The sequence below is a fragment of the Acromyrmex echinatior genome, chromosome 5 (genome assembly GCF_024713525.1).
Source record: "Acromyrmex echinatior isolate Ae372 chromosome 5, ASM2471352v2, whole genome shotgun sequence".
Classification (NCBI taxonomy): Eukaryota; Metazoa; Arthropoda; class Insecta; order Hymenoptera; family Formicidae; genus Acromyrmex; species Acromyrmex echinatior.
In genome coordinates this window covers 16,454,704-16,480,157 of record NC_141856.1, presented here as the reverse complement: position 1 = coordinate 16,480,157, position 25,454 = coordinate 16,454,704, and the positions used below count along the sequence as shown (strand labels likewise).

At 31.7% G+C, this 25,454-nt stretch overlaps 3 protein-coding genes and 2 long non-coding RNA genes across 9 annotated transcripts; 1 reads left to right on the top strand and 4 right to left on the bottom strand.

Annotated features, from left to right (window-relative positions):
- Positions 1 to 5: 5 nt before the first annotated feature.
- Oda (Ornithine decarboxylase antizyme) lies at positions 6 to 3,535 on the bottom strand. The gene is made up of 4 exons (XM_087406163.1): positions 3,476 to 3,535; positions 3,063 to 3,312; positions 2,814 to 2,966; positions 6 to 2,641 (listed from the first exon to the last, which is right to left on the bottom strand). The coding sequence occupies exons 1-3, from the start codon at positions 3,533 to 3,535 to the stop codon at positions 2,851 to 2,853; spliced, it is 426 nt and encodes a 141-aa protein (XP_087262289.1). The 3' UTR covers positions 6 to 2,641; positions 2,814 to 2,850.
- Positions 3,068 to 11,361, bottom strand: LOC147909840 (uncharacterized). Its single transcript, XR_015545109.1, has 3 exons — positions 11,108 to 11,361; positions 3,444 to 3,646; positions 3,068 to 3,312 (listed from the first exon to the last, which is right to left on the bottom strand). It is a non-coding gene; the product is annotated as an uncharacterized LOC147909840 (long non-coding RNA).
- Mlc-c (Myosin light chain cytoplasmic) lies at positions 11,193 to 16,206 on the bottom strand. Of its 2 annotated transcripts, XM_011059323.2 has the most exons (4): positions 16,065 to 16,206; positions 15,911 to 15,938; positions 14,430 to 14,735; positions 11,193 to 14,360 (listed from the first exon to the last, which is right to left on the bottom strand). In XM_011059323.2, exons 1-4 carry the CDS (start codon positions 16,065 to 16,067, stop codon positions 14,254 to 14,256), a joined length of 444 nt encoding a protein of 147 aa, XP_011057625.1. In that variant the 5' UTR covers positions 16,068 to 16,206; the 3' UTR covers positions 11,193 to 14,253. The 2 variants fall into 2 exon arrangements, with proteins under 2 accessions (XP_011057625.1, XP_011057624.1); XM_011059322.2 differs by lacking the exons at positions 15,911 to 15,938; positions 16,065 to 16,206 and adding an exon at positions 15,370 to 15,885.
- A 305-nt stretch (positions 16,207 to 16,511) lies between these two features.
- Positions 16,512 to 24,379, top strand: LOC105147935 (pancreatic eIF-2alpha kinase). 4 transcript variants are annotated; one of them, XM_087406244.1, is made up of 15 exons: positions 16,512 to 16,751; positions 17,729 to 17,926; positions 18,882 to 19,124; positions 20,063 to 20,189; positions 20,315 to 20,489; positions 20,767 to 20,929; positions 21,012 to 21,174; positions 21,235 to 21,478; positions 21,581 to 21,697; positions 21,833 to 21,998; positions 22,074 to 22,182; positions 22,285 to 22,484; positions 22,809 to 23,541; positions 23,616 to 23,966; positions 24,105 to 24,379. In XM_087406244.1, exons 3-15 carry the CDS (start codon positions 18,997 to 18,999, stop codon positions 24,315 to 24,317), a joined length of 2,889 nt encoding a protein of 962 aa, XP_087262370.1. In that variant the 5' UTR covers positions 16,512 to 16,751; positions 17,729 to 17,926; positions 18,882 to 18,996; the 3' UTR covers positions 24,318 to 24,379. The 4 variants fall into 4 exon arrangements, with proteins under 4 accessions (XP_087262370.1, XP_087262371.1, XP_011057621.1 ...); XM_087406245.1 differs by lacking the exons at positions 16,512 to 16,751; positions 17,729 to 17,926 and adding an exon at positions 18,372 to 18,737; XM_087406246.1 differs by lacking the exons at positions 16,512 to 16,751; positions 17,729 to 17,926 and adding an exon at positions 19,883 to 19,982 and having other exon boundaries at positions 18,988 to 19,124.
- Positions 24,380 to 24,909: 530 nt separating this feature from the next.
- Positions 24,910 to 25,392, bottom strand: LOC147909839 (uncharacterized). The gene is made up of 3 exons (XR_015545110.1): positions 25,252 to 25,392; positions 25,150 to 25,189; positions 24,910 to 24,964 (listed from the first exon to the last, which is right to left on the bottom strand). It is a non-coding gene; the product is annotated as an uncharacterized LOC147909839 (long non-coding RNA).
- Between the last annotated feature and the right edge of the window lie 62 nt (positions 25,393 to 25,454).

Here is a 25,454-nt window from a genome sequence, read left to right as displayed (position 1 = left end):
TATAATGGGTTTTATTAAATGTTTATTTAGCAATTATATTTTCATGAATAAGAAACGTAGCATACATATTCACTTTTTGTATGTGTCTATGTGTGTTCATATGTGTATGTATGATCAGAGGTACGAATATATAATACTAACTGACGGGATAAAATGCACGGAATTGTTCAATTTAAAAACTTAAGGCAATCGACAATTATTTGTGTGAAGTTAACATACAATAGTCCGTCACTCTGTACTTATTTCTATCTATATTCCTAATAAGCTATTAACATTTTTTTTTCTTTTTCTAGTATTTTTCATTTTTTTTTTGTATTTTTATATATTTTTCATGTTGTCTGTTATCAAGTCAACACTAAAGAACGCATTTATTAGCAAAATCTCTCCAATGTTAACTGATTGGGAATTACCAGATATACTATATACTTAGATATACTATCATCTAAAAATATATTATAAAAATTAATAACATGTAGGGCTTAGATAATGATAAATAAGATTTATATATTTTCAGTACCTTCCAATTTTGAATATTTTGAGAAAAATAGGATAACTGTCCCAATTACTGCCAGTGTCCTAATTACTGCTATTTTTTTTCAATTGTATGAGATCATTATACATTAAAAATATTATTAATGTTAAACTGTTATGTAAATATAAGCACAATTGTATGAGATATTCGATATGTTTTATATTTGTAAAATAATTAAAGAAATTAGGAATGTTACTGAAGATGCAAACTTTTCTAATTAGAAGTGAAGCAAAACTGTATGACTTGAAAATATAAGCATACGTCGTATTTTCACTTTTTTATATGTACTAAAGTGATTTTATAATAACGTTTAAATGATATTTTAATAAAATAATCATAAAAAAATGATAGATTATTTTTCGAACTTATTTCCTGATGAAAAAATTTTGCTGAAATTATCCTCCGTTTTGGAAAATTTCATGAAATTTCACTGGAAATGAATTTTTCAGTAAATATACTAAAATATATTAAAAAATTGAAATTAAACTAAAATTTCTATGAAATTTTGCCGACATGAAAATGAATTTTTCAACGATAAATTGTTGAAATTAAACTAAAACTTTACTGAAAAGTGTTCCAAAAATAATTTTAGCGAAATTTTTCCACCAGGAATTTATTGAAGCAGCGTTAAGGATAATTATTTAAGGTTTGTCAGCATTACTGCCGACAGTAAATTTGTCCTGTTATGCGTGAACATGTAATGTCCAATTCGCTAATTACTGCCAATTTGAACGTCTTTGACTAAAGAAGTGGTAGGTATGTATTCTTAGTGAACGATATGGTAAATATTACTAACAAACATTACTAAATAATGATATTTTAAAGATATTTTTAGCGAGATTTCCAGATTTTGATAATGCGTAATAAATGGGTGGCAGTATTAGATACATACGGCAGTAATTGAAGATGCACTATTTGAATAAAGACTGGCAGTAATATGTGTTCAATACCTTATATTTTATTTCTTTCACTTTTATTTCTATATTTAAATAATTAGTTTTCGAACTTGTTGCTTTTATTTTGTACATATTAAAGTTTTTACTTGAACATAAAAAATGATATCTATTGTCTCAAAAACATCAAACTAAGCATATCAATTACCATTATGTGTTTAAAGCGATAATAATCGGAACAGTTATCCTATGAATGAAATGTTTTTCCTCATGTTCGATTAGCACAACATAATGTAACGTTCATGTTTTTGATTTGTGGTTTCAAATTTGCAAAGCTATGCCATCCACATGATAGGAAGCACTGTTTTAAGTTAACTAGCAATCAATTTATACGAACACAATTTATCATAAACAAAAATTTCAAAAAGATTCATATTTTACGAAAAGTCAACTGGATCATCCAAATTTTGTTTTTACTAGATGTTTGCGCAATTTCTTTTTACTCCATAAACATGAATTATGTTCTGAATTACAAAAAGATAATTGCACATTTTATAAAGAATATCAGTCAATTACTCATAAATAATGTCGTTCTTAAATGATAGAATGAAAGCGATCAAAACTTATTTGGTACTCGCATAACAGATATTAAAGTCTAGATTATACATATTGATAATACTTAAAAATAATAAGCAAATGTACTTATACATATATTACGGAGAATAACGCGGTGGTACCCAATCTGCCACAATTAACATTGAGATATATCGATAATAAATTTTCTCTAAAATTTGACAGCTCGTTGCCGTGATGTTAGTTGTTCAGTACGACTACAGATTCCGTCAAATTCTTTCACGTGGGAAGCTTTGTCAGCGGCTTATATGCTCGTATAGGAGTTATTAACATTGTGTTCAAGAGAATGAATCGATATACCCATTGAAAGCCTTTTATGTACGCGTTCTACGTATTCGCGACTATAATTTTTTTTTGTTTTCTCATCAAGCCTCTTTAATTTAACGCCGAAGTTTTTCCGCACTAGATATAATCGTTTGATATAAATGTGGTTTTCGAAACTTATATATTTCCCAATTTGCAATTAATAAGAAAAAGCAAATTATATATGTATAGTAAAACTTAAAATATAAAAGAAAAATGTGCCGTTTCCCAGAATTTTCCAATTGTCCTTTTCAGAATTTTACCTTAGACTTGGTAGTACCTGTAATAAAATATAACAAAATACAAATAATTACATCTGAAATCATATATTAAATTCATGAAAAAGCGAAGAGAAAGTCGTTACAGTAAACGAAAAATGATTAAATAATCAAATAGTAGAAAAAAAATTGTAGAGCTGAGAAACTTCAGTATCTTTTCTCTCGAATCAATACCTGCGCGTTAAATTTGAGAGGCAGAACTGCTTGCCGATTACTCGATGGCATAGAGCATGTAGAGATTGCCAGCGTCACTGCCTGGTGGTACCAAGGCATGAGTTGGCGGCAGGACCGTGAAACCCAAGAACATGAAGGTACGAACCAGCATTGCTAGACCATAACAACAGAATGATTTAGACGGTGAGTCTTTCTCATCAACGCAAAAGTCTTCGACGTTTGTGCCGAAGAATGGCAAACGACAAGTACCTCGGTCTGATCTATCTTTGCGAAGGCAAACAATGATATTGGTGCAGCGTAGTGTTTCTTCGGCGTATTCTAGGAGCGAAACAAAACCTTCTTTTGATCCTTCAGGCAGAAGGCAGCTGGGTACGCGAATGTATAGACAGCGGCGCCATGCTACGGTCTCCCACTCGACGGACGTACTCTCAGTCAAGTGGAGAGTGAACGTTAGACGCAATGGTTCGTTGCTTCTTATGGCTTTCAACAATTCATCCTCCTGTAAATCGTAACAAAAAAAAAACATGCGACCAATCAGAATTTAGCTCTCGTTCGATGCACGTTATTTCACACTTACAATCGTAAATAAATCGATTTCTGAAGACGTCTTTAAATATAAAAAGTACGTACTTGTACAATGTGGGAGCTCACAGAGAGCTGACTCTGCTTGATCCCCACGCCGCGGCTCTCTGTGTTGACTGTAGATACAGACAATGCGGCATGGGGCACATCAGGACCACCACAGAGGCCCCACGCCCAGCGTTATACAGTAGTGCTGTTGCAGTCTGGAGCCTTCCTCTAGGCTCTCGTCCATGCATTTACTAGACATTTCACTGCAATATACATTTTAATTATTAAAACTAAATCCTATATCTTGTAACACAATCAAATACATCAAAATACATCAACTACAGCTGTAAAAACTATAACATCTAAATTTTAAAGCGTCTTGTTTCAATTTTGAAAACAGAATGCAAATGAATGTAGCTTTACGACGATTGATAGAGGAAGATTCAAAGTTTTTTTATTTATACATTGCAATTTAAAACTTTATCAATGGTACAGATTGTACAATCGTCTACAAATTTTGCTTCGGATTCAAATGATTCGTTGCTGCAGGTCGAAGGTTAAAAAAATTGACTTATTTTTAAATAAATAACAATGCAATCTGTTTAGAACTGTTATTGGTTATTGCAAGGATATATGCAAGCATGATTGAGGATTACGATAAAGGAAAAAAGATAAATCATTAAAATATCAATACGCAAAATACTTTTTTTTTTTTTTCAGTGAATAAATGAACGTCCAATTGACGTCACGAGGTGTTGTTCTTTAAAGAGCAGCTGACGTATTCGGAACATAAACACAGTAAGTACTGCCAAGATTCTTGAAATTCTTAATATATGGAATGCTTATGTAATTTCAGGATGCATATATAACTCTTCTCCAGGCCAAGGATAATCGGTTTATCACAGGGGACTAGATATACTACCGCGAATCAAGACATTTAATCTTATTAAACGTTTATTAATAACTGGTGATCGCACGAAATACAACTACAGTGGCTGTTATCGTCGGCGAATGTCATTGATAATACACCGTTTCTGCCAGAGTGTCACGAGAATGTATGGGGAAAAAAAGCAGAAAAGACATGTCTACCTTGGCATTTGAGTGGAAATTTCAGCGGGATATAGCGAGCGGTAGGGAGTTTTCACCGATGGTGATATGACGTCCCGTCGAGTCGCGTCTACCGCGGCGAAGCAATGCGGAAAAAACCGGAGCGGAATCCACGGTTAAAGGGAAAATGCGCGACTGCCGCAGCAGGCAGCCAAGGTATGCGATTTATATGATACATGCATCAGGACCTGAGCATAAAGATGGCTGTAACTAAGTTGTGAAACGTAAATCATAGTTATAAGTCAACATAATATTTGGCATGACTATGTATGCTGCATAATATACAACATATAGTAATATATGTTGATCTACGACTCACTTTTCACGACTCAATCAGACTAATTGTCAGTTACAGTCTTTGGACTCAGGTCTTTACTGAGTATCGTCGGACTGAGAATCGTATTAGCGACGTCATTTAAACGGGCGTTCCGCCAAACAATAATGCGTGTTTTGCGCGTTGCGGAGAGAGAGAAATATATGTGATCGGTCGGTTTGCTTACATTTACAACGTTTTTGATCGAATAATTCATGCGAGTTAAATGTTCTATTCTATAGTTTTGCCTCACCTTGACATTAGAAAATATCAGACTTACGTAAAGTGTAAATGTGTACCCGCAACACTATGTAAATGAGATTAAATTATGTGATGCGCAATTTATAAATAATTTGCTGCGCTTGCGTATATATGTCTGCGTGCATGTTGCAGCAATTAAGGTAAATAGGTCATTTAAAAGTAATAATATTAATAAGAATCTATAATCCACCCATTACATATTAGTCATTATATATTAGCATATTACCTCAAGCAATAATCGCATCTTGCATTTTGAATAACAAAGATTCCTGCGATTATCAGAAAGAGATATATTATGATATATTATTTCCTTATTTTGATATATTATGATATATTATTTCCTTATGTCAATATTTAGAAAATTATATACGGAAAGAACAATTTGCTGAGGAATTAAAAAATTAAAACAGATCCGAAAATATATAATTTTGTTGAATCTTTAAAATTATTATGTGGAACATTTAACTGATTGCTAGAATGTCAAAACTTTTGGCAGCATTGCTTATCATACTCGAAATTCCTATGTATAATTATTTTGAACTGTTCAACTTTTTAAAAGGAACCTAGAACTCTGATGAGAACTCTCCGGAACTATAGATTCGGTGCTAACTTCACACACCCATTATTTTGATGATTCATTATATATCTTTTCAAATCATTATGAATTTTCAGTCATTTTTCACAATACACGTTAAACTGTAATCTCGCATAATACCGTGATTGCATCATAACAATACACATTCTTCAGCAAAAATAATTTTGCTAAAGAATCTAAAAATTTGATTAAATATAAAATTATTTTTGCTGAAGAATGTGTATATTGTTATGATGCAATCACGGTATTATGCGAGATTACAGTTTAATGTGTATTGTGAAAAATCCATAACTGATAATGACTGATAATGTGACAGTATCAATCACACTTAGATTTGACTAACGAATGAGGATTTCCCTAAGTATTTAATCTTCAGTATATAATTTCAATAATGTGTAAAATTATAAACAACAAAAATCGAGCGTGTTTTACGATATCCTGCATGAACTCCAATTTAAAAAATGACATAATAAGTAAATTTCATACAGCCCTCAATTATATGGAAGTCTCAAAAAAAATCGAAGATACGATTTCCAAGTTCAAATGTTATCGATACGGAATGTAATAATAGGTCATCTATTTACGTTTAAATGTTTAATATAGCCTGATAATATTCCTCATTTACTGCGATACGTCAGAATGTAATAAAAGAAGCGTTAGTTCTTTCTTCGATATCTATTCGGAGAAAAAAAAATGACACATTTGTATACAAAGCGTTTATAATGAAATTTTAAAACGTACGACTTAAGCTTTGAGAAACTGATCAATCACAGTCGAATGTGAAGAGAATAATCGAGTGTGATTGGTAAATTTCTTAAGGCTTAAGGCTTAAAGATTAAGTTTTCTTATTGTAGACGTCGCTTACGAACGCACAAGCGAAACCAGAATAATGCCAGAATAATTCGTCTTCGTGCTTCGCGACTCTTCACGCAACAACGACCTTGCACGTTCCTGCACGAGCCTCGTTCGCGTTTTATTAATCGTTCTGGAAGCTTCTCGGAACCAATTGACAAATTTAATTAGAAACGTACACGCCTGCAACATTATCCAATTGTACTCTTCCACGGGGACAAAATGTTTTGAATGCGATGACATTATCACTCGCAATCAGCCGTTTAGCGTAACGATTCATCTTAAAGAGGATGAATCGTAGGAGCGAAGAAACCTTACGACGTTATTCGAAAATGTTTGCATTCGTATTTATTAGCACATTCTTTCAAACCGATTAATTTGAAAAAATGAACTTAGAATTAATCACTAAAAATAACTACATATTTATTTAAAAATAACTACATATTTATTTTAAAACATAATAAATCAAAATTTAGTTGTAAATACAAAAAGTAAGAAAACAACATGGATAAAAATATTTTAAAGTTTCATGTGACATGTTGTTTGTTGCTCAGTACATACGTGTCATTGCACAAACGAGAAATGATTCGTCCTTTAATTACAGTCCATATAATAGTAAGTACAATTTAATTCGCTGACTAATGAAATTATATAAGGGATATAAGGCAATAATCGTGGTGTTAATGCAATTATGTATGTAGAAGCTGATAATGTGTTACAATTATCAGTATTTTTTCTTATCACATAAAAAAAGAGCGATGATAATGCAGCCAAAAATAGATGACAATACTTCGAGTACGTGCGATCGATTAGAGACTTGTATTTAAAAATGCAAAATGTGACAAATATCACGAAAAACTTCTAAATTTTTAATAACATTTAATAATTTTTCCAGGGAATTTCCAAAGAAATAAGTAAGAATGGCATAGCCGAATATTTTCGAATTTATTAAATTCATTTCATCTTATTTTTATTACATAAATTTACTCTTTTTAAATCGTTGAAGAGCCTTTTAAGACAAAGGCGCGAAACAACGATTTCGTTGAATTACCTAAAAATTTAGCTACATACAAAAATTGGAAAATAATTTTGTTCGAACTAAAATAATTATGTAAGACTTAAATTGGTTGCTGAAATGTTAGAACCTTTTACGATATCTTTTATCATTTTTTGTCGCCTAAACGTTCTGTATAATTATTTTGATGACTCGACAAAGTTATTTTCAGATCTGTATTCAGTTAAAGTTTTAAAAATACTTCAACAAAATCGTTCACTAAAAAATTTCTAGTTGAAAACCAACAAAGGAAAAAATTCTCATCATATCAAAGAATTTTAGTTATCTCAATTAGAATTATAAGATTCAATCAGAAAATTCTAATTCTTTGTTCATATCATCAACCAAAATTTCAATTAATGCAACCAGATTCTTTTTCCAGTGTTCTTTCCATACAAAAAACATAATAATAATTCGTTTAAGTTAAGCGAAATATAGAAAGCTACGAGAGAACTTTATCCATTGTTCGCGTATCACCGTGATATGACGGGTATGATTTCGCAGTGAGAATCACGTACGCACGTTACTATCACCTTTGAGAAATATGATCGAACAAAACAACTCACGTTCGAACTCTTCTCTTTATTTCAACGTTATCATTTGATTTAGGACAATTGTCAGTAAATTCAAACGCTCTCCCAGCTGGCAGAAATCATGTTTGGCTCACAAAAGATGTAACTGTGAGATAAAGCGACATTGCTGGCCATATATCGATTGGCTGAGGCACGAGGCAACCTGACGTTATAAAAGAAAGCACAAAGCCAATGTCGCTATTCTAACGGCGCATTGCCCGTTTCACGCAAAGTGAACATGATCGTAAAGAGAGTGAATCACAGATATCGACCCTCTCATTATTTTCCTTTTTAACGATACAGATTCTCCTTATCTCGAATAATTTTAAATATTTTTTTGTTTTCAAGTGATATAAATGTTCTTATCGTTTTATTTCGAAATTTTTAAGATATCTTCCTACATTTTATATAACATTCGAATATCGCACTCTCTGAATTGTTTCACGTACGGAATACTCGCTCTAGTCTGGAACACAAAAGCTGCTTGAAAAATTCAAACCTGCAAACTATGAACGCTCGTACATCTGCTTTTCCATGAGGGCATTCAAAGAAATCGTTACATCACACCTAATCGTCATTGCTAATTACGACAGAGCTCATACAAATTACGACAACTAACATATTCTATAACAAAGAACAGGTGGTGATAAATACAGTTTAAAAATGTTTCTTGTTTATAAGTGAATTATTATATTATACGGTGTACAATTTGTTAACCACAGTATATTTGAAATAGTATTTTTAATAAGTATAAACACAAATGTGATTTGAAAAAATTCTGTTTCGTAAATCGTAATGAAACTGCAATATAGATACGTAAATTAAGTTCTTTATGTCAATATTTATTTATTTATTTCTCTCCCTATTAAAAAATAATTTCAAATAGCTGATTAGATAATTGATTACGTAGCTGATAAGTAAAATAACGATACAACATAACAGTATTTTTTACGAATTTTAACATTTGAGGATGATGTATATCTCGAACTTGACTATGTAATTTCAGAGATGATTGAATATCGTCCCTTAATGGAAACAAGGTCCACAAAATTAATCACGAGGAATGTCTCCTACATTTTTAACTGATCGTATCGGTTGTTTTAATCAAGAGCCGCTCGTTAGGTCATCTTAAACCGTTTGAATTGTGGAAAGTTCCACAGCTGTGTGTCAGATAAATGGTATACTCGGTATCACATACGCTTTCATTTAGATAAGTATCTTCAAAATCGTATCCGTTCCAGATTAGATATCGAGAGCGTTTCCGAAGCAATATCTCTAACAATTTGATATGAATCAATAAAAAAATATTATAGGATAATGAGCGGCTCTGCGTGAGAATAGTTAAATTGTAGGGAGAGAGAGAGAGAGAGAGAGAGAGAGAGAGAGAGAGAAAGGACAGTTTATACTTTAATTTTATATTTAAAATCATCGTATATAATCTTGAGAATCAGTCAATGAAATGATCATCGCTCATTTGCTACAACACAACTAAAAAACAGAAAAAAAACAAAAAATAAATTTGAATATTTTTTGAATCACTAAAACTTTTTACGCGGAATGATGTTGCTGAAGTGTCTAAAAATTTGGTTAGATACAGATCTGAAAATAATTTTATTAGACGATCAAAATAATAATGCTGCAAAAAGTTCTGATATTCCAGCGACCAACTTGAATGACCTACATAATTATTTTGATTGTCGAACAAAATTATTTTCAGATCTGTATCTCATCAAATTTTATCTATATCTAAATACTTCAAAATCGTTCCATGTAATATTAATTTTGAAATGCAATTTTGATGTAATAACTGATTATAGAGGAATAAAATAATATCTAAGTATATTTTTTATTTTTTCTTTATGTTCTCATTCTTTTATTTCAAGCAACTACAAAATTATAAACGATAAATGTCATTGAAGCGAATGAGCTATCTTCAGATCTTGATAAGATTTTAAATACAAGATCCTGAGTTAAATCTCGTCCAGGATATTGATCATGTTATTTTTTTTTTCTAAGCGAAAATATGAAAATTTTTATACATGTGTGTATCGTGTATATACACATATATACAAAAAAAATGATGCTGAAGTGTAATAAATTCTATTCTATTTTACATACAAAAAAATGTTCACTTCTCACATTTCCACTGTAAGGAAAAAGTTACATAATTAACCCTCAAAGCTTAAGATCCCACGAATGTCCTGGTTTTACACGAGGCAGGTCGGAGAGTTGAAGGTCGCGAGTGACGGAGTTTGAGATGAGAATGGTCGCCCATTTCGGCAACCCATATTTTTACAGTTTTGTATTTTAACTGTCGCAAGCTGACAAGTCATTTTTTTCTTAACGATCAGTAATTATTTTCCTTGTAAATATTATTGCAAAATATTATTTTTTATTTAGACGCGATGTTATCGATTCAAGAAGGCTCTATCTCGGAAAGGCGTCGTGTCATTAAAAATATACGTCGATCGTCTAACGGAACAGCTGATGAGGCAACGGTACTGAACCTGTGACAAGTAGGTATACCATAATACGCGGAATAGATTTTTTTACGAGTTCGTCACGTGACCGCGACACGGAATCGACACTCCGCGTGGATTTCGTGCAATTGATTTTCAATACTTAATTCTCAAGGGATAGGATGCCGAATTGTCTCATTCCAACCGCATTCTATCCAGCGATTACGTTAGCGACAATCGTACCCGAGAATGTTCACCTGATATGCAAACCGTCTCATATTTCGATCCGTGACAAAGAAAACGCAATAATGATGATGATTACATGATACGAGATCGATCAGTTTATAAACAGGGAGAAAGAAAGAAGAAGGGAGGATGACGAAAAGGAGCTGATAGAAAAAAACAGAAATAAAAACACAAGATCAGGACGCGACGTGCAAGATGGCGACTCACAGGGAAGGCGAGGGCAAAAATGGCGCAGTTACGTGTACTCGCCGCTCGGGCTACTCACCAATTACTGGAAATTAAACTCGGCATTATCGGCTTTTTACTACTTTCACTATTACTTAACGACAGACTGGAGTTAATACTCATACTTCTTTCTTCGTAAAATTTTGGCGGCTTTAAGTGCACTGCTCCAACACGAAATGTTCGCTGGAGTAGCGATCGGCGACAATGGGAACTGATTGCGGCGGCTTACGGTAACACCCAGAGCATGCGAGATTCCACGACTTTCACCCAACAATGTTCGAAGCGACACTGCTGGAAATCGCGGCCGACTTCGTGGCGTGTATACAGCGCTGTTGTCCCTACCACGTGACGTCAGATCAAACGCTCCACGAATCAACGTGCGGTAAACTCCCACGTGCGCACAGGCGCCACTTGCGGATTTTCGAATGCTGGAACGTTCAAAAATCGAACACAAACCTGAGATCTCTATTTGCACGACACTCTTAATTTAATAACATCCATAGTTACGAAATTGACAAATTGTAGAATGGAACGACTATGATCGGCTAATTTCATAACGAATGTTATTAAACCCGATTAAGGGTGTCGTGTATAAAATATTATATATTAGGTCTGTTTTTTATTGCTCTGAACTGATGCAATAAGTTGAAGTGGAATACATGTATATTTATTTTATTTCAACTTATGGCACTTTGTATATTATTTCAGAAAGTGCAATAAAAAACAGACCTATAGCACCGATAAAATATTAAAGACCGTCAACCCTGGGCAAATTTTCGACAATATAAAAGAGCCCGGAGGTAATTGAAGAACGCTGACATTATCGACAATTGATATAAATTTGCTATTATTAACATAAATATTTGGCTAATACATTATTAAATTCACGATTTTTTGTTACACAAATGCTCCATAAATAAATATGTATACTTGTAAAACTGTAATATACTATATATTACCGAAAAATTACAATTTTTTTATCATTTCTGTTGATAATCAAACTTTGACGATAACACTGAAATCATAATTATAAAGAAAAATCGAGTATTATTGAATTCTAAATGCATAAATATGTATACTAAACTAATAAGTCATAAAATTAGTACAATATTATCAGTTTTTAACTCTTAATCACTTCAATATTCACAAGAATGCAAACTTCCGTAAGGAGTCGGTCTTTAATAATATTGGTGCCTATAGTCACTAATTCTTCGGACTTTGTGCCCTTTTTGCCAATGTAAATTAATTTTAATCTTGATTTTACTTACTTTTTATTATTTTCTTGTTTTAAAACCCGTTTCTATCAATGTAGATTAACTTTGATCTCAGTTCAAAATTGACTCTTTATTTTTTTCTAATTCTCAGAAAAAGAAGAGTTAATTAAACCTAGATTAAATTAAACATTGATAAAAATGGCCTAAGAAAAAAATAAAAAGCAAATTAAATCGACGTTAAAATTAATAATACGTGATCCGATCCTTCATGATATACGATGGTTATTTGCGTTCCGGATTAATTTTAATCACTTTAACAAATATATGAAAATTATTAATGCCTATTTCTACTAATGATTAATTTTAATCATTTAACTTAGTTTTTATTTTTCTAAAGTTCTAAGAATTAAAAAAGAATGAAGAGTAAGTTAAATCAAGATTAAAGTTAATCTATATTGATAGAAATAGACGTAAGTATGTGATTCTTACATATACTTTAACATCTTTACAAAATTTATAAGATTGTGTATTTAAAAAATTGTATACATATATGTTATTACTTAATACTTCTAATTTTTTGAAAAAAAAATGTGCAAGACATGAATGATCAAATCGTGGAATGATCATATCAAAGGTTCTATATTGGTAGAAATTAGGACTGTTAATTTTTGACAACTTCGAAGATTTGAAAGAATTCGAATCTTCGATTAGACGATCAATGCCTATTTCTACTAAAACTAAATGATTTGTTTCGAATGTCGAAGTCTTCGAAACAAATCATTAGCTCTAGTAGAAATAGACATTGATTGTCTAATCGACATTTATTTCGGAGTACTCATTCATCAGCAAATTAATGTCCATTTCTACTAATGGCCGTTTCTATTAATGTAAATTAATGTTTGGTTCAACTTATTCTTTATCTCTTTTTATCTCTGTTTATTTTTTAGAATTAGAAAAAGATTAAGAGTTAGTTGAACGAGATTAAAATTAAATTATATTGATAGAAACGGGCATATTATAATTTTAACAATTTACCTTTTTTTAATTCCTAGGACCAGAAAAAGATAAAAAGTAAATCAAGATTAAAGTTAATATACATTTGTAAAAATAGATATAAGGCATTTGTGAAAGAAATCCTAGGATTTTTCAATTGATAACACGATTATATTCGACAATCATTGCAAGAACAATGTGCTCTGGTTTTACTTAAGAGACATCGTCGACGAAGTTTTACATCGAATTCTTCTTAGAGCAATTTCTTTTTTATTCATTGCAATGTACAATATCTTTTCTTGCGAAGACATAAATACGCTCATGCATAAATAAATAAAGTGGATACTCTCTGCGCACTTTTTCTAGGGCATCTATCAGTAGATGGAAGATTCTCGAACATACGTTTTTTAATTACATAGAAGATATATTGAATTCGAAGAGGATTTAAAAAAGGAGAAAAGTACATGGCCATTAAGTGTTGGCATAAATCAAAATGCTCGGCCCTCGCCCTCAAAACGGTCAGACATTCTCAATTCTCGAAGTCTATCTTACAAAAATTTGGAATGTCCGCGGAATTCAGATATCTCGCTAAAGATCGCACAATAGATGTATGTCTTACTATCGATATCACTAAATGCTCGTAAATCGGAGTATACGTCAAGGCACAATGCGCTAGATTGTTCTTTACCTACCATTGTTTAACTAATTTAGACTCTTATATAAAAGGGACTAACCTTTTTTTTCATAGTACGTAATAAAATAGTATGTTCACGTTAGAGTTCCCTCGAGATAAATTGTCATGTAGGTACACATGCTATGATATGATACTTCAAAAAGTAAAACGCTTTAACAGATTCGATGAATAAATGGCAAAATATATAAACGGTAATAATAATAATAATAATAATAATAATATAATAATAATAATAATAATAATAATAATAATAATACTCTCTTATGTGCGTTTAAGTAACTAAGCTTAGCCGCACATAACTTGGCGGACAAAATCTTCGTAGTTGATATTACCCTGTGAATCTTCGTGACCCGCTAGTAACGTTTCCACTTCCTCGTCGCTGAGTTTCTCACCTGCAACGGTACAGATAAAAATTCTGCGCACACATATGTATTTGTCAAAGTAATCTGTTTAATGCGTACCGAGTGTCGTCAAAAGGTGTCGCAATTCCGCAGAAGATATGAAACCATTACCATCTTTGTCAAAGTGACGTAGGCCTTCGATAAAATCATCCGCCGTGTCAGAGGCACGAGACTTGCTGATCGCCTGGTAGATCGGTAGAAATACCTCAAAACTAATACGCTCGTCGGGTTTATGTTGATGAGTGAATTTCTTCACGTCTGATTCGGTCGGATTTTGACCAAGAGCGCGTAACGCGTCGCCGATTTGAGACACATGGATCTTTCCATCCCCGCGACTGTCAAACAACTGAAACGCCTCCTGAAATTCTACAGTGATACACTTACTTTTAATTACTTTCAAGCGTTCAATTCGTATTTTACATATAAAAATAATTTTAGGAACAGAGAGAGAAAGAATTATAAATGACAAAGCAAGTTTTAAGAAAAATATAAATGGAATAAAGATTATAGGTCTGTGTTCTTTTTCAAAGAGTGTCAACTGTACACCAGTGCAAATAAATATGGTTTGTTTCACTTCAACTTGTTACAACAATGTACAGTTTAGGAAAAAAAATTACATTCTTAAAAAACATTCTTCGAAATAAAATACATTCCTTGAAAAAAAATAAAATAATCTTTTGTAATTTTTCTTGCCACTATCTAGAATATATATATATATCAATTCTTAATACACAAGATAATTTTCCAGTTTGTTAATTTTCATTACTTTTTTATAAATATACAAAAATTATTAAGTAATTCTTACATATACCTTAACATTTTTTGAAGATTTGTATACAAAAAAAAAAGAAAAGGATAGAGATCATTACTTAGTCAGATGCTCCTAACATCTTAAACAAAGGAAATGCACAGAATACGAAGACCCAATCGTGTGTATCAAAAGTTAATTACTAAATTTCAAAGCTACTACAGAGTGTCATTCGACAATAGTATCATTTACCCTCCATGGATGACATCATTCTATTAGCCAGCTCCTGATAGCTATAAACGTACATCTTGGCACTTTTACGAAGAAAAATAAAACTTAGCAATTACTATAACAAATGATACAGTGTCAAAACACCAGGAACGTCTTACACCAGTCAATCTCTAAGCGCGTCTCGTATCAACAACGCATATGACTCGTATACTCGCGAGAGTAAAACAAGAATAATCAGCGAGTCTCAGACGGGAGCGTGATAAAGTCCTTCACAATGCCTACAGCAGTGGCGACTTGCTTTCAAATACCGGACCATAAAAGGCAGTCTTCGACAGGCGTGCGCGCGCGCGCGCGCGCATCAAGGGTGCGTCTAAAAAGGCGAGGATACTCTTGACCTGAATTAAAAGCCCCGAGGAGAAGAACGCGGCGCGGAGTGGACCATCGACCATATTGCCTCCCTCATTCACTCATTCGTTCGCAATCGCGAGTCCCTCTCTCTCTCTTTCTCTCTCTCGGTTCTCGTTCTGCATGGCTGTTGTTACACAAGTCGCCCTCCACTTACCGGCCAGCTGATCCTCGGAGTAAGACGCCTGCGAACATACGCACGTAGCGGACTCGTTTAGACGCATGCTCGTCGTGTCAGTTCGTGACAGTCGACGTGTTTCTTGCATCAGTTGCATCACACGCGGACGGTAACACACTTCCGTGATACTCACCATCGTCGAATGCTCCTTCGCAGCAACACGTCAGCAACAAGAAATGAGCAATGTGTCACGCGCGGATGTCCAGATACCCCGATGACGCTACCAAAGCTTTATTGTCGCGTAGCGAGCGAGCGGGCAAATGAACCTTATTTTCGTCAACGATGACGTAGACGGCGGAAGTGAGTCACGAACCCGCTTTTTTTTTCCCAAGCTGACCCGAATCTCGCGTATCTCGTACGTAAAAATATGGACTGCAATCACCGAGTAAACGTGAATATCAGTGAATGTTACAGAGCCTCTGACATCTCTCCGACGAAGTCACGAAGCTGAGGTTGATGATTTTCGCTCGATCTCTGCTTTACGCAGGCGACTGAAAATTTTCATCGTAGTGCCATCTATCGTTGTAGTCCGGTGATGTTAAACCGACAGCAGTGGAACAGCGAATACATTGGTCTCTTCTTTTACGACCGAGTTAGAATGCTGTAAACTGTCCCATAACAGTTGAAATTTCGGAAAATGGAATCTCATAAAAGTAATAAAGGATCATCAGAATTTTCTTGGATCGGATTTCGGAAAAACCAAGCAAGGGAATAAAGAAGAAGAAGAAAAAGAAGAAGAACCAATCAGAATTATTAGGATGCATTACTGCTCGTCTGCACTAGGAAGATAGACCATTCACCATGGTGGAATGATTATGAGGTAGATTTGCGCTCCATGTAATATTAGGAGATAAAAATAAGTGGATCAGAACGCGCTGAAAAACAATTTAGTAAAATTTAGTTAATTTTGTCTTCCGCATTTCCGCGCTCCATGTAATCGCACCCTAATGGTTCTACACTGGACGTGGAAACGCTTGCCGCGCGACAAAAAGTAGTGCGATAGCCAATAAGCTTACAGCTCCTAATGTGTGCATTGGTTACCGCGTCTCATTTCCAGTGTGCAGGAAACATAAGGTCGGAATCAGACTACGCATTAAAGAATGAGATTGAAGACTGAAAGATTGAAGTTTGTTCAGTCAGAACAAAAGGAGTCAAAATTTCTTTGTCTTCATTGATGAAATTTCAATCTTTAATCTTCAATCTCAATCTTCAATACATAGTCTGAGGGCCAGTTTCACGCGTTACATAATCGGACGTTAACTGACCAATCGCGTTTGCTGTTTAGTAGAATTGACCAATGTTGTGGTTGACAGTTAATCATAATTAAACTTGATCGGCATTGGTGAAACCGACTCTGATTCCGACCTAAGGAGACTTCGCTAATGTCCGTTTCCATCAATGTAGATAAACTTTAATCTTGATTCAACCTAAAAGTGAACCAATTTTGAATTTCGAGTTAAGTTTCAATTCTCGACACTCCAATAACTTAACTCCGTAAAGGCGATTTTGTCTACGATAATCTTTTTTTCTGTAAATCCTGATGAAGATCATGATTAATTGTTACAAAGTTACAATAAATTAATAGAAGAATAGATTTAAAAGAAATAAAAAAAGTGTAATCAGTAAAATAATATACAACAAATTATTACATTTTCTACAATTTATTCCCTTCTTTTTTATTCTTTCAACTTTAAATGTACCTAGATGTGTTGACCATCAACATTATCTAGTGACAAAAAACCGCGGATACTTTTTAGATGACCCAATATTTTTTGAGATTTCAAATAATTTGAACAGACCAGAAAGAAAAATCAGGTGATCGAAAGTCGCTCGGCGATTGGCTATTACAACGCATCTTTGATACGTGTCATCATCGTCATTGGACGAGAACAAGTGGTGGGATAAATCTTTTTGGCGGGATTTTCTGTACGCCTGCGTGGTGTCATCAACCACGTGATTACTCTTGATAAACTCGTATAAAGAGACGCAATACAGGTACAGTACTTTTTGAGCTAACATTTATTTATTTTTATATTTATTGTTATCACATTTAATAAAAATAAACAATAATATATAAATAAGTAATTTATAAAAATAACAATAATTAATTATTACAATTTAATGTGTTAAAATAAAGAATAATACTTTATATTTTTATATGATTTATTTACATTCAGCTTACATTGGCAAGAAAGGAATAAAATATTTTTATATCTTATAATGGAAAACTTTTAAAATTGTATGAGAACATTATATTAAATTTATAAATAATATAAATAATTGCAAGTAAATAATTAAAAACTTGATTCAGAAAGAAAAATTTATGTTATTTATGTTATTAAATTTACGAAAAAGAAAGTTATTATTCTAAACATTTCGTTTTAAATCACTATATAAATAATAATCAGATGTATTTTCAGATCTACATGTAAATTTAATTATCCAATTATCCAATAAATACTTTTTATTCTTATTTTTTTGTTTTGCAAGCAATATTTTTTTTCTGATAGTATAGCTGATATAACATATGTTTATATACACGTAATACGTAACGATGACTAATGTCCAATTCTAAAATAAATTTTTAATTACTTTTTATTTTTTTCTAATTCTAAAAGTTGAAAAAACTTTATAGAGTAAACTAAACCGAGATTAAAATTCATATATTTAGTAGAAATTAAAGGGACATAATTGTGAAAATATGTTATAACGTACGCACATTGCATAACCAACGCGTGCCAACGCGTATTGCGTACAGTTTCAAACATCGTCATATCATCGATATTGACGGTGGTCATCAGTTTGGGTACATCAATGCGATGCTACAAATGCTTTAAAGCAATTTTTGATTGGTTAATTTATAAAATTTTTTTTTCTAATTGGTCCATCAAATACTTCAAAGCATTTGTAGTCAAAGACTAACCATAGTCATCCGATGTGTGTTGGTTAGATGTGCAACGTTAGGTGTGCGTCAATCGACTTGCAATAATCCGTCGCAGTAAAACTGATTAAAACTCGGTACGACAGAATGCCACATACGAACGGCATTCAGTCTCGCAGATAAGATGTCTCATTTATGGCAACAAATATGTTTCTATTGTTTGGTGACAATCACGATTGTTTGTTCCCTCGTCTTCGCTGAGGATGCTTTGCTGCTGAAATCCTGCGATCAACATTTTAAGGATACACGCAGGTGATTGATTTCGATTCTTTTTCCTTTTCATTAAGTAGAGTGATGTTTTTGAAACGAACATTTTTTTCCACATTTGTCATCTTCCAAAGTGTCCTGCATGATTATCTTGTACATAACCATAAAATCTGAATGAAGAAGTCGAACGAAAATTTTATTAGACACCTGTTAATCTTCTACCAAAACTGTCTTTGAGAAAGCCTTAAAAATTTCTAGCATATAAAAATAAAATGTATATACACACATAAATGTCTAGCCATCTGAAGTTGCGTGCATATCAAAGAAGACATAAGAATGAATGAGAAGTAGGCACAAAGCTGAGAAAGCATGAAAATACATGAGGCCTGTTTTTTAGCTGAATTTTTGCACCAATTCATTTTTCTTCCTTTTCTCTCCAGGAGAAAACAAGAGGAAGAAAAATGAACTGGTGCAAAAGTGTAGCTAAAAAGAACAGATTTATAACTAAGCATTTATGTGTACCTTCTAACAAGCCTTCTAACAACCTTCTAACAATCACATAAGTGATATGGTGTGACACAATGGATCATTACATCCTTGTTATTTGCCAATGTTAAATAAAGATACATGATCACTGTGTTGCACTGTGTCACTTATTGGAAGGCACATTATATCCCTGTGTATACAAAGAACACATACTTTTGGAGCTTGTCCTTTATTGTTGTATTAAATTGCACTAAAACTTCTTGCTTACTTTCGTCAAACATCACATAAATATATATCTATCTATATTTCATTTTAAGTATCACGACTACTGTATAGCTACAATGGATGCAAAGTCTAGAAATTTCTATGGCTTAAAAGATACGATTGACAAAGGAACAACCAATATATGACTTAAAAGTTAGAATTAAATAACGAAATATTAATTATATGTTTGATATATCTGAATCTTGCTTATTAATAGTATTTTGTTTCACCAGTTTGATATTTGTCAGTACATTGGATGGAAATATATCAGCCCTCAATGCTAGCAACTATGGTAAAAAACAGTGGACTATTGATTTTAACAATGGACCAATGTTATCATCTAGTATTCATGACACAGAAGTAAGAAAGTGTCTATGAGCTTTCTTTATCTTTCAATGCTTGATATTATTATATAAATAACTATGACTTCTAGATAACATATTATTATTTGAGATAAAGTGTTAACACAAAGTATTAATTTATAGCTTAACAATAATGGACAATGGGTACGTTTAATCCCGTCTTTGAGTGGACAATTATATAAATTTGATGGAGAAAATTTGGAAACAATGCCAATAACTGCAGATCAATTATTACATTTATCACTTCGTTTTTCTGATGATTTAGTCTACGCTGGCGGCAAAGAACTTCATTCTTATGGTAGGTTTTAGTAGATTTTTTTTTTTTAGATTGTGTGTTATTTATTTTTATAATAAATATCAAGCATCTAGATGACAGGCTGATTAAAAGAAGCTTCTAACAGATAACTAAATTTTATTTAAATAAATTAAAACAGTTTTTAAACAGAATTTTAATTTAAAACTTAGGTATAAAAATTTATAATGCTAAAATTAGAAAATTTTTTTAAAGAACTATTTTATATTTTTTACTTAAAAATGTTAATACTATTTAGAAAATAATATTTTCTGTAAAATAGGTGTATTCGCCAATACAGGAGAAATAAAATATAAATGTGTTTCTGGTGTTTCTGAATGCAAAAATAACACAGATAGTCAAGAATATGTAGAAGAAGATATACTTATTATTCAACGTTTTCAACAAACTGTGCGAGCGATAGAAGATCGTGCAGGTAGTGAAAGGTGAACTAACATTTATTCCAGTTCTATTTATATTTAAAAAAATAAGGTACCAAATATACTAAAAAACATCATTTGTTTAAAGATGGAACTTTAGCGTTGGACAGTACGAATTAAAATTAAAATCTCCTGTTTCTTGTTCCAATGAAGACATTGCTCTAAATATAGAAATTAAAGCAGTTATTCCAGAAGGTTTGATTTGGGCTGTTGATAAAAGTAATCCTAAAGTTACATTATGGCAATATAAGGTTAGTATAACAATTATAATATTTAATATGCAAAATAATAAAAGTTATTATTTTTATTAGTTTGATTCTCCAATTGTTGCAATATGGCGTGGAGACGTTTCTTCAGGACCTTTGGAAAAAATTGATTTATTCGATACCTCTCAATGGGTCTGGGGATCAGAATATTCTGCAATTAGGCCAGGTTTATATCTAGGCATGCATGAAAGACAATTATATGTGCAAGAAAATTACAATAATAAAAATTTGTTAGAATCTAAGTATGTTCAATATGTAAAATATCCATGGCAGCCATATCCAGCAGCTAGTAAGCTTTTTAATTTATTTTATTGTATTGTATCTTTTTAATTTATTTTATTGTATATTTGCAAAGTTAACATTTATTATTAATACTTTTAAAAAATTCCAGTAACTGCTGTTGTAAATACTTTACCGAATAAAGATAACGATGAAGATTCCATTAAAATAAATGAAGCACAGAATGCAATTGCATTGTCTGTATTATATAGTTCAGAATATATTAATGGTAATATTTGAACAATTAATACATGCCAATATTTTCATTGCTAATTATAAAAATGGTCATAGTATAAAGTAGAGTAACTATAATATAAAATAGAGTAACTATATAATTTATAATTGTGAATTTATTTTTTTGTAGGTAATGGATTTTACTTATATTCAACGGATCAAGTAACTAATAAGCAATGTAATCATAGCAATTCTGATATTCTACTTATCACTAGCATGGAAAAATCTATGCAAAATTATGTCGAAGAGGAAAATATTATACCTACTAAAGTTGTGATGTCTATTTGGGATTGGTGGTAAGTTCTTAATTATAATCATATTTATGTAAAATATGAAATATATTATTTAAGTTTAACTTTTTTTGTTACTAGGAAAGAGATTTTAGTAATTTCGATTACAACTGCTTTTTTATTGAATTTTATGTTGACACAACGTTTCTTTAATGTAACGACAGTCGCTACTAAAGATGCCATACCTGCAGTAAGTAAATAAATAAACTGTATAATTATTCATATTTTTTATTTTCTTATTTAGCTATTTTGATTTTATATTTTATTTTAAATTAAATGAATCATGTTTCAGCCTCTAATAGTTGAAAGACATATAGAAACCAAAATAAGTGATACAACTGATAATAATGGTGACAATTTTTATTCACGTTTCTTAATGGATTATGAGCTAGTTGATTGCTTGGGAAAAGGAGGGTATGGCGTGGTTTTTGAAGTCAAAAATAAAATTGATGATTGCAATTATGCGATTAAAAGAATTGCATTGTCGAACAAGTTAGTACTTAATTATTTCTTCTCTTCTTTATTCTCTTCTTTTTCAGTCTTATAAAGACTTATAAGGTTTCTAAACTAAAGGATAACATTTAAAAGAATGATTATTTTTCATCCTTTTATTTTATTAATATTTATATTATATTAATGCTTAATTTTATATAAATTTAAAAAATGCAAATTTATCAGGATTTTTATAATGCAGTTTATTAAGACTTCTAAATTTATAAAGTAATCAATTATAGCGTCTAGTTGCACTTATAATATAAATATGATTATAACAATAAAACTTTAAATAAGAATTTTATTTATAAAATACTATTACAGCGAAGATTCAAGAGATCGCGTCACGAGAGAAGTAAGAGCATTAGCTAAATTGGAACACCTTAATATTGTAAGGTACTATTATGCTTGGTTAGAGTGTCCTCCTAGTGGATGGCAAGAAGAGCACGATCAACAATGGATTGATAAACTAAAATGTTCCACTGATTTTCTCTCGTCGGAAATAACTCAAACCGAGACAAAACTTAATCATTCTGTGTACATTGATGTTTCACAAACTGATCAATCTTCTGTAGAAAGTGCTTGTGAAGCTTTCGAATTAAATAAAGTGGCAAACGATGATTCATACATTATATTTGAAAGATCAAACGAGAAGCAATATGATAATAATTCGATTTGCATTGATACTTATAGTACTGAGAATTCGGATTTATCCATTTCGAGTAATATAACTGAAAAAGAATTATCCTATAATAATGAAACCGATTATTCTGAAAGTATTGTGTTTGAAGAAACTGATGATATTGCAAAAGAGAAAAAAAAACGCAAACCCCAAAAACCGTTTTCCTTAGATTTAAAGAAAAAGCCAAATACCAAGAAGTCTGCGAAAATGTTCCTATACATACAGATGCAGTTGTGCCAAAGACTCAGTTTGAGAGAGTGGTTAAAGCAGCACACATCAGAAAGAGATTTTAATCAGATATTAAATATCTTCCAACAAATAGTGGATGCTGTAGAGTATGTACATTTGCAAGGATTAATTCATCGAGATTTAAAGGTACCGTCTTAAAATATGGATAATAAAACTCTATTTTATATTTTATTTTGTAATAAAAAAAAATTGTTTTTTAGCCATCGAATATATTTTTTGCTCTTGACGGTAAGATAAAGATCGGCGATTTTGGACTCGTCACTGCGATGATTGACGGATGTGATAGGACTCATACACCTGCAGCTGAATATGAGAATGTTTCTTTAAAGAACAATGTGCATACTGCATGTGTTGGCACGCACTTATATATGTCACCTGAACAAATGAATGGCCAAAAAACTTACAACTACAAAGTAGATATTTATTCCTTAGGAATAATTTTTTTTGAACTCCTTATACCATTTTCTACTGACATGGAGAGAATAGCAACGTTATCAAATCTAAAAAAATCCATTTTTCCGAAAGATTTTTCGAAGAACTATCCTGCTGAGGTAAAGAAATTAAAAGAATACATCAATCATATATTATCTCATATATTACATATATATATATATGTATATATGTATATATACATAATGTTTTAATTGAAATTATTATGTAGAATATATATAAATATATCTCTTTTGCAGTATGATCTGCTCAAAATGATGTTAGATGAGGACCCCATGAAGCGACCTACAACATTAGGAATTAAAGCAAGACCTCCTTTGCAGAATTATGAAGTAGTTGATTTTAATACAGATAAAGATTCAAAATGGCATTTTGAATTGCCACAACTGACTAGACATTCCTCTTTAACTAACAGTAGTAACAGCAACGGCGAGTCTGAGAACATAAATTGAATGGATAAGTTGGAAATATTTTTGACATCTATTTTCTATGAAATAAAGAGTTTTCATTTTCTTTCTTTTTTTTTTTTAGGCAGATGTATTTGAATAGGATATATTTGTTAATTACCCATACAATATGAACTTCCAAGGATATTCTGAAGACATTTGGAAGATATAGTATTATGTCCTTTAAATGTCCTAAGAATATTTTCAGGATGTTTCTTGAATAAAATGTGGGTATGTCTTTATTAATTTGCATGTATATAGGAATTATGCTCGTAACAATTATTTGGATAACGATACTGCTAGATCTCTTTATCAATATTTTTTCAAAAATTTTGATATATTTTTTTAATAAAATCAAACTATAATTGTTATATCATTTTTTATAAATGTCATTTTATAATCATCCTCATCATTATCTTATCAATTTTATTTATTAAACATGTATAATTTTATGTCATTATTGATTATATAAATTTACTCTTTATAAGGCTGTAATAGAAAATGAATAATAACTTTTTAAATACAATATTATATTATACAAAAAATTTCGATTTCTGTAGTTCTTTTAGCTTATGTAAATCTCCTTTTCAACTTCAACTCCTTTTCCATCTTCCTATATCTCTCTTTCTTTATCTTATCTTCGTCTTTATCTTCTACAAAATTTATAATAAAATTTATTGCTCTTCCTGGTTAACTAAACATATCTATATAGAAAATCTCATTCGAATATCAGGATTTTTGTAAAAACTATCTCAAAACATAAATATCTACAAATAAGATTATACATTCTAATGAGCACGGGTTTATCAAAGTTTAGGAGTGTTTTTGTTCTTTTTACCTGAATTTTTGTACCAGTTCATCTTTCTTCTTCTTTCTGCCTGAAAAAAAAAAGAAAAAAGATGAACTGGTGCAAAAGTATAGCCAAAAAGAACAGACCTACATTTTCGCATGCACATATATTAGCAAATATTGTTGACTTGATTCGAATATGCTGGAATATATTGTATTTTGTAAACAATTGATGACAGAAAAATATCAGAACACTCCTCGTCTCGATCCCAGGCTTCCCCCCTCTGTTCTCTTCTCCATGTTGGTAGACTTTCGTTCTGCCACTGAGTCAATGGCCCTGACGCTATTGGTATC

Bases quoted from the DNA above. Each gene is read 5' to 3' on its own strand.
- Mlc-c (XM_011059322.2), bottom strand. From the start codon at position 15,424: ATGTACGTTTATAGCTATCAGGAGCTGGCTAATAGAATGATGTCATCC. The intron at 14,736-15,369 runs GTAAATGATACT...GTATCACTGTAG, and splicing joins AATGATGTCATCCATGGAGG to AATTTCAGGAGGCGTTTCAG. The intron at 14,361-14,429 runs GTACGCATTAAA...GTACCGTTGCAG, and splicing joins ACACCTTTTGACGACACTCG to GTGAGAAACTCAGCGACGAG.
- LOC105147935 (XM_087406244.1), top strand. From the start codon at position 18,997: ATGTCTCATTTATGGCAACAAATATGTTTCTATTGTTTGGTGACAATC. The intron at 21,175-21,234 runs GTTAGTATAACA...TATTTTTATTAG, and splicing joins TTACATTATGGCAATATAAG to TTTGATTCTCCAATTGTTGC. The intron at 22,485-22,808 runs GTTAGTACTTAA...ATACTATTACAG, and splicing joins AGAATTGCATTGTCGAACAA to CGAAGATTCAAGAGATCGCG.
- Oda (XM_087406163.1), bottom strand. From the start codon at position 3,535: ATGCCGCATTGTCTGTATCTACAGTCAACACAGAGAGCCGCGGCGTGG. The intron at 3,313-3,475 runs GTCAGCTCTCTG...TACGATTTACAG, and splicing joins CGGCGTGGGGATCAAGCAGA to GAGGATGAATTGTTGAAAGC. The intron at 2,967-3,062 runs GTACTTGTCGTT...GTTATGGTCTAG, and splicing joins CAAAGATAGATCAGACCGAG to CAATGCTGGTTCGTACCTTC.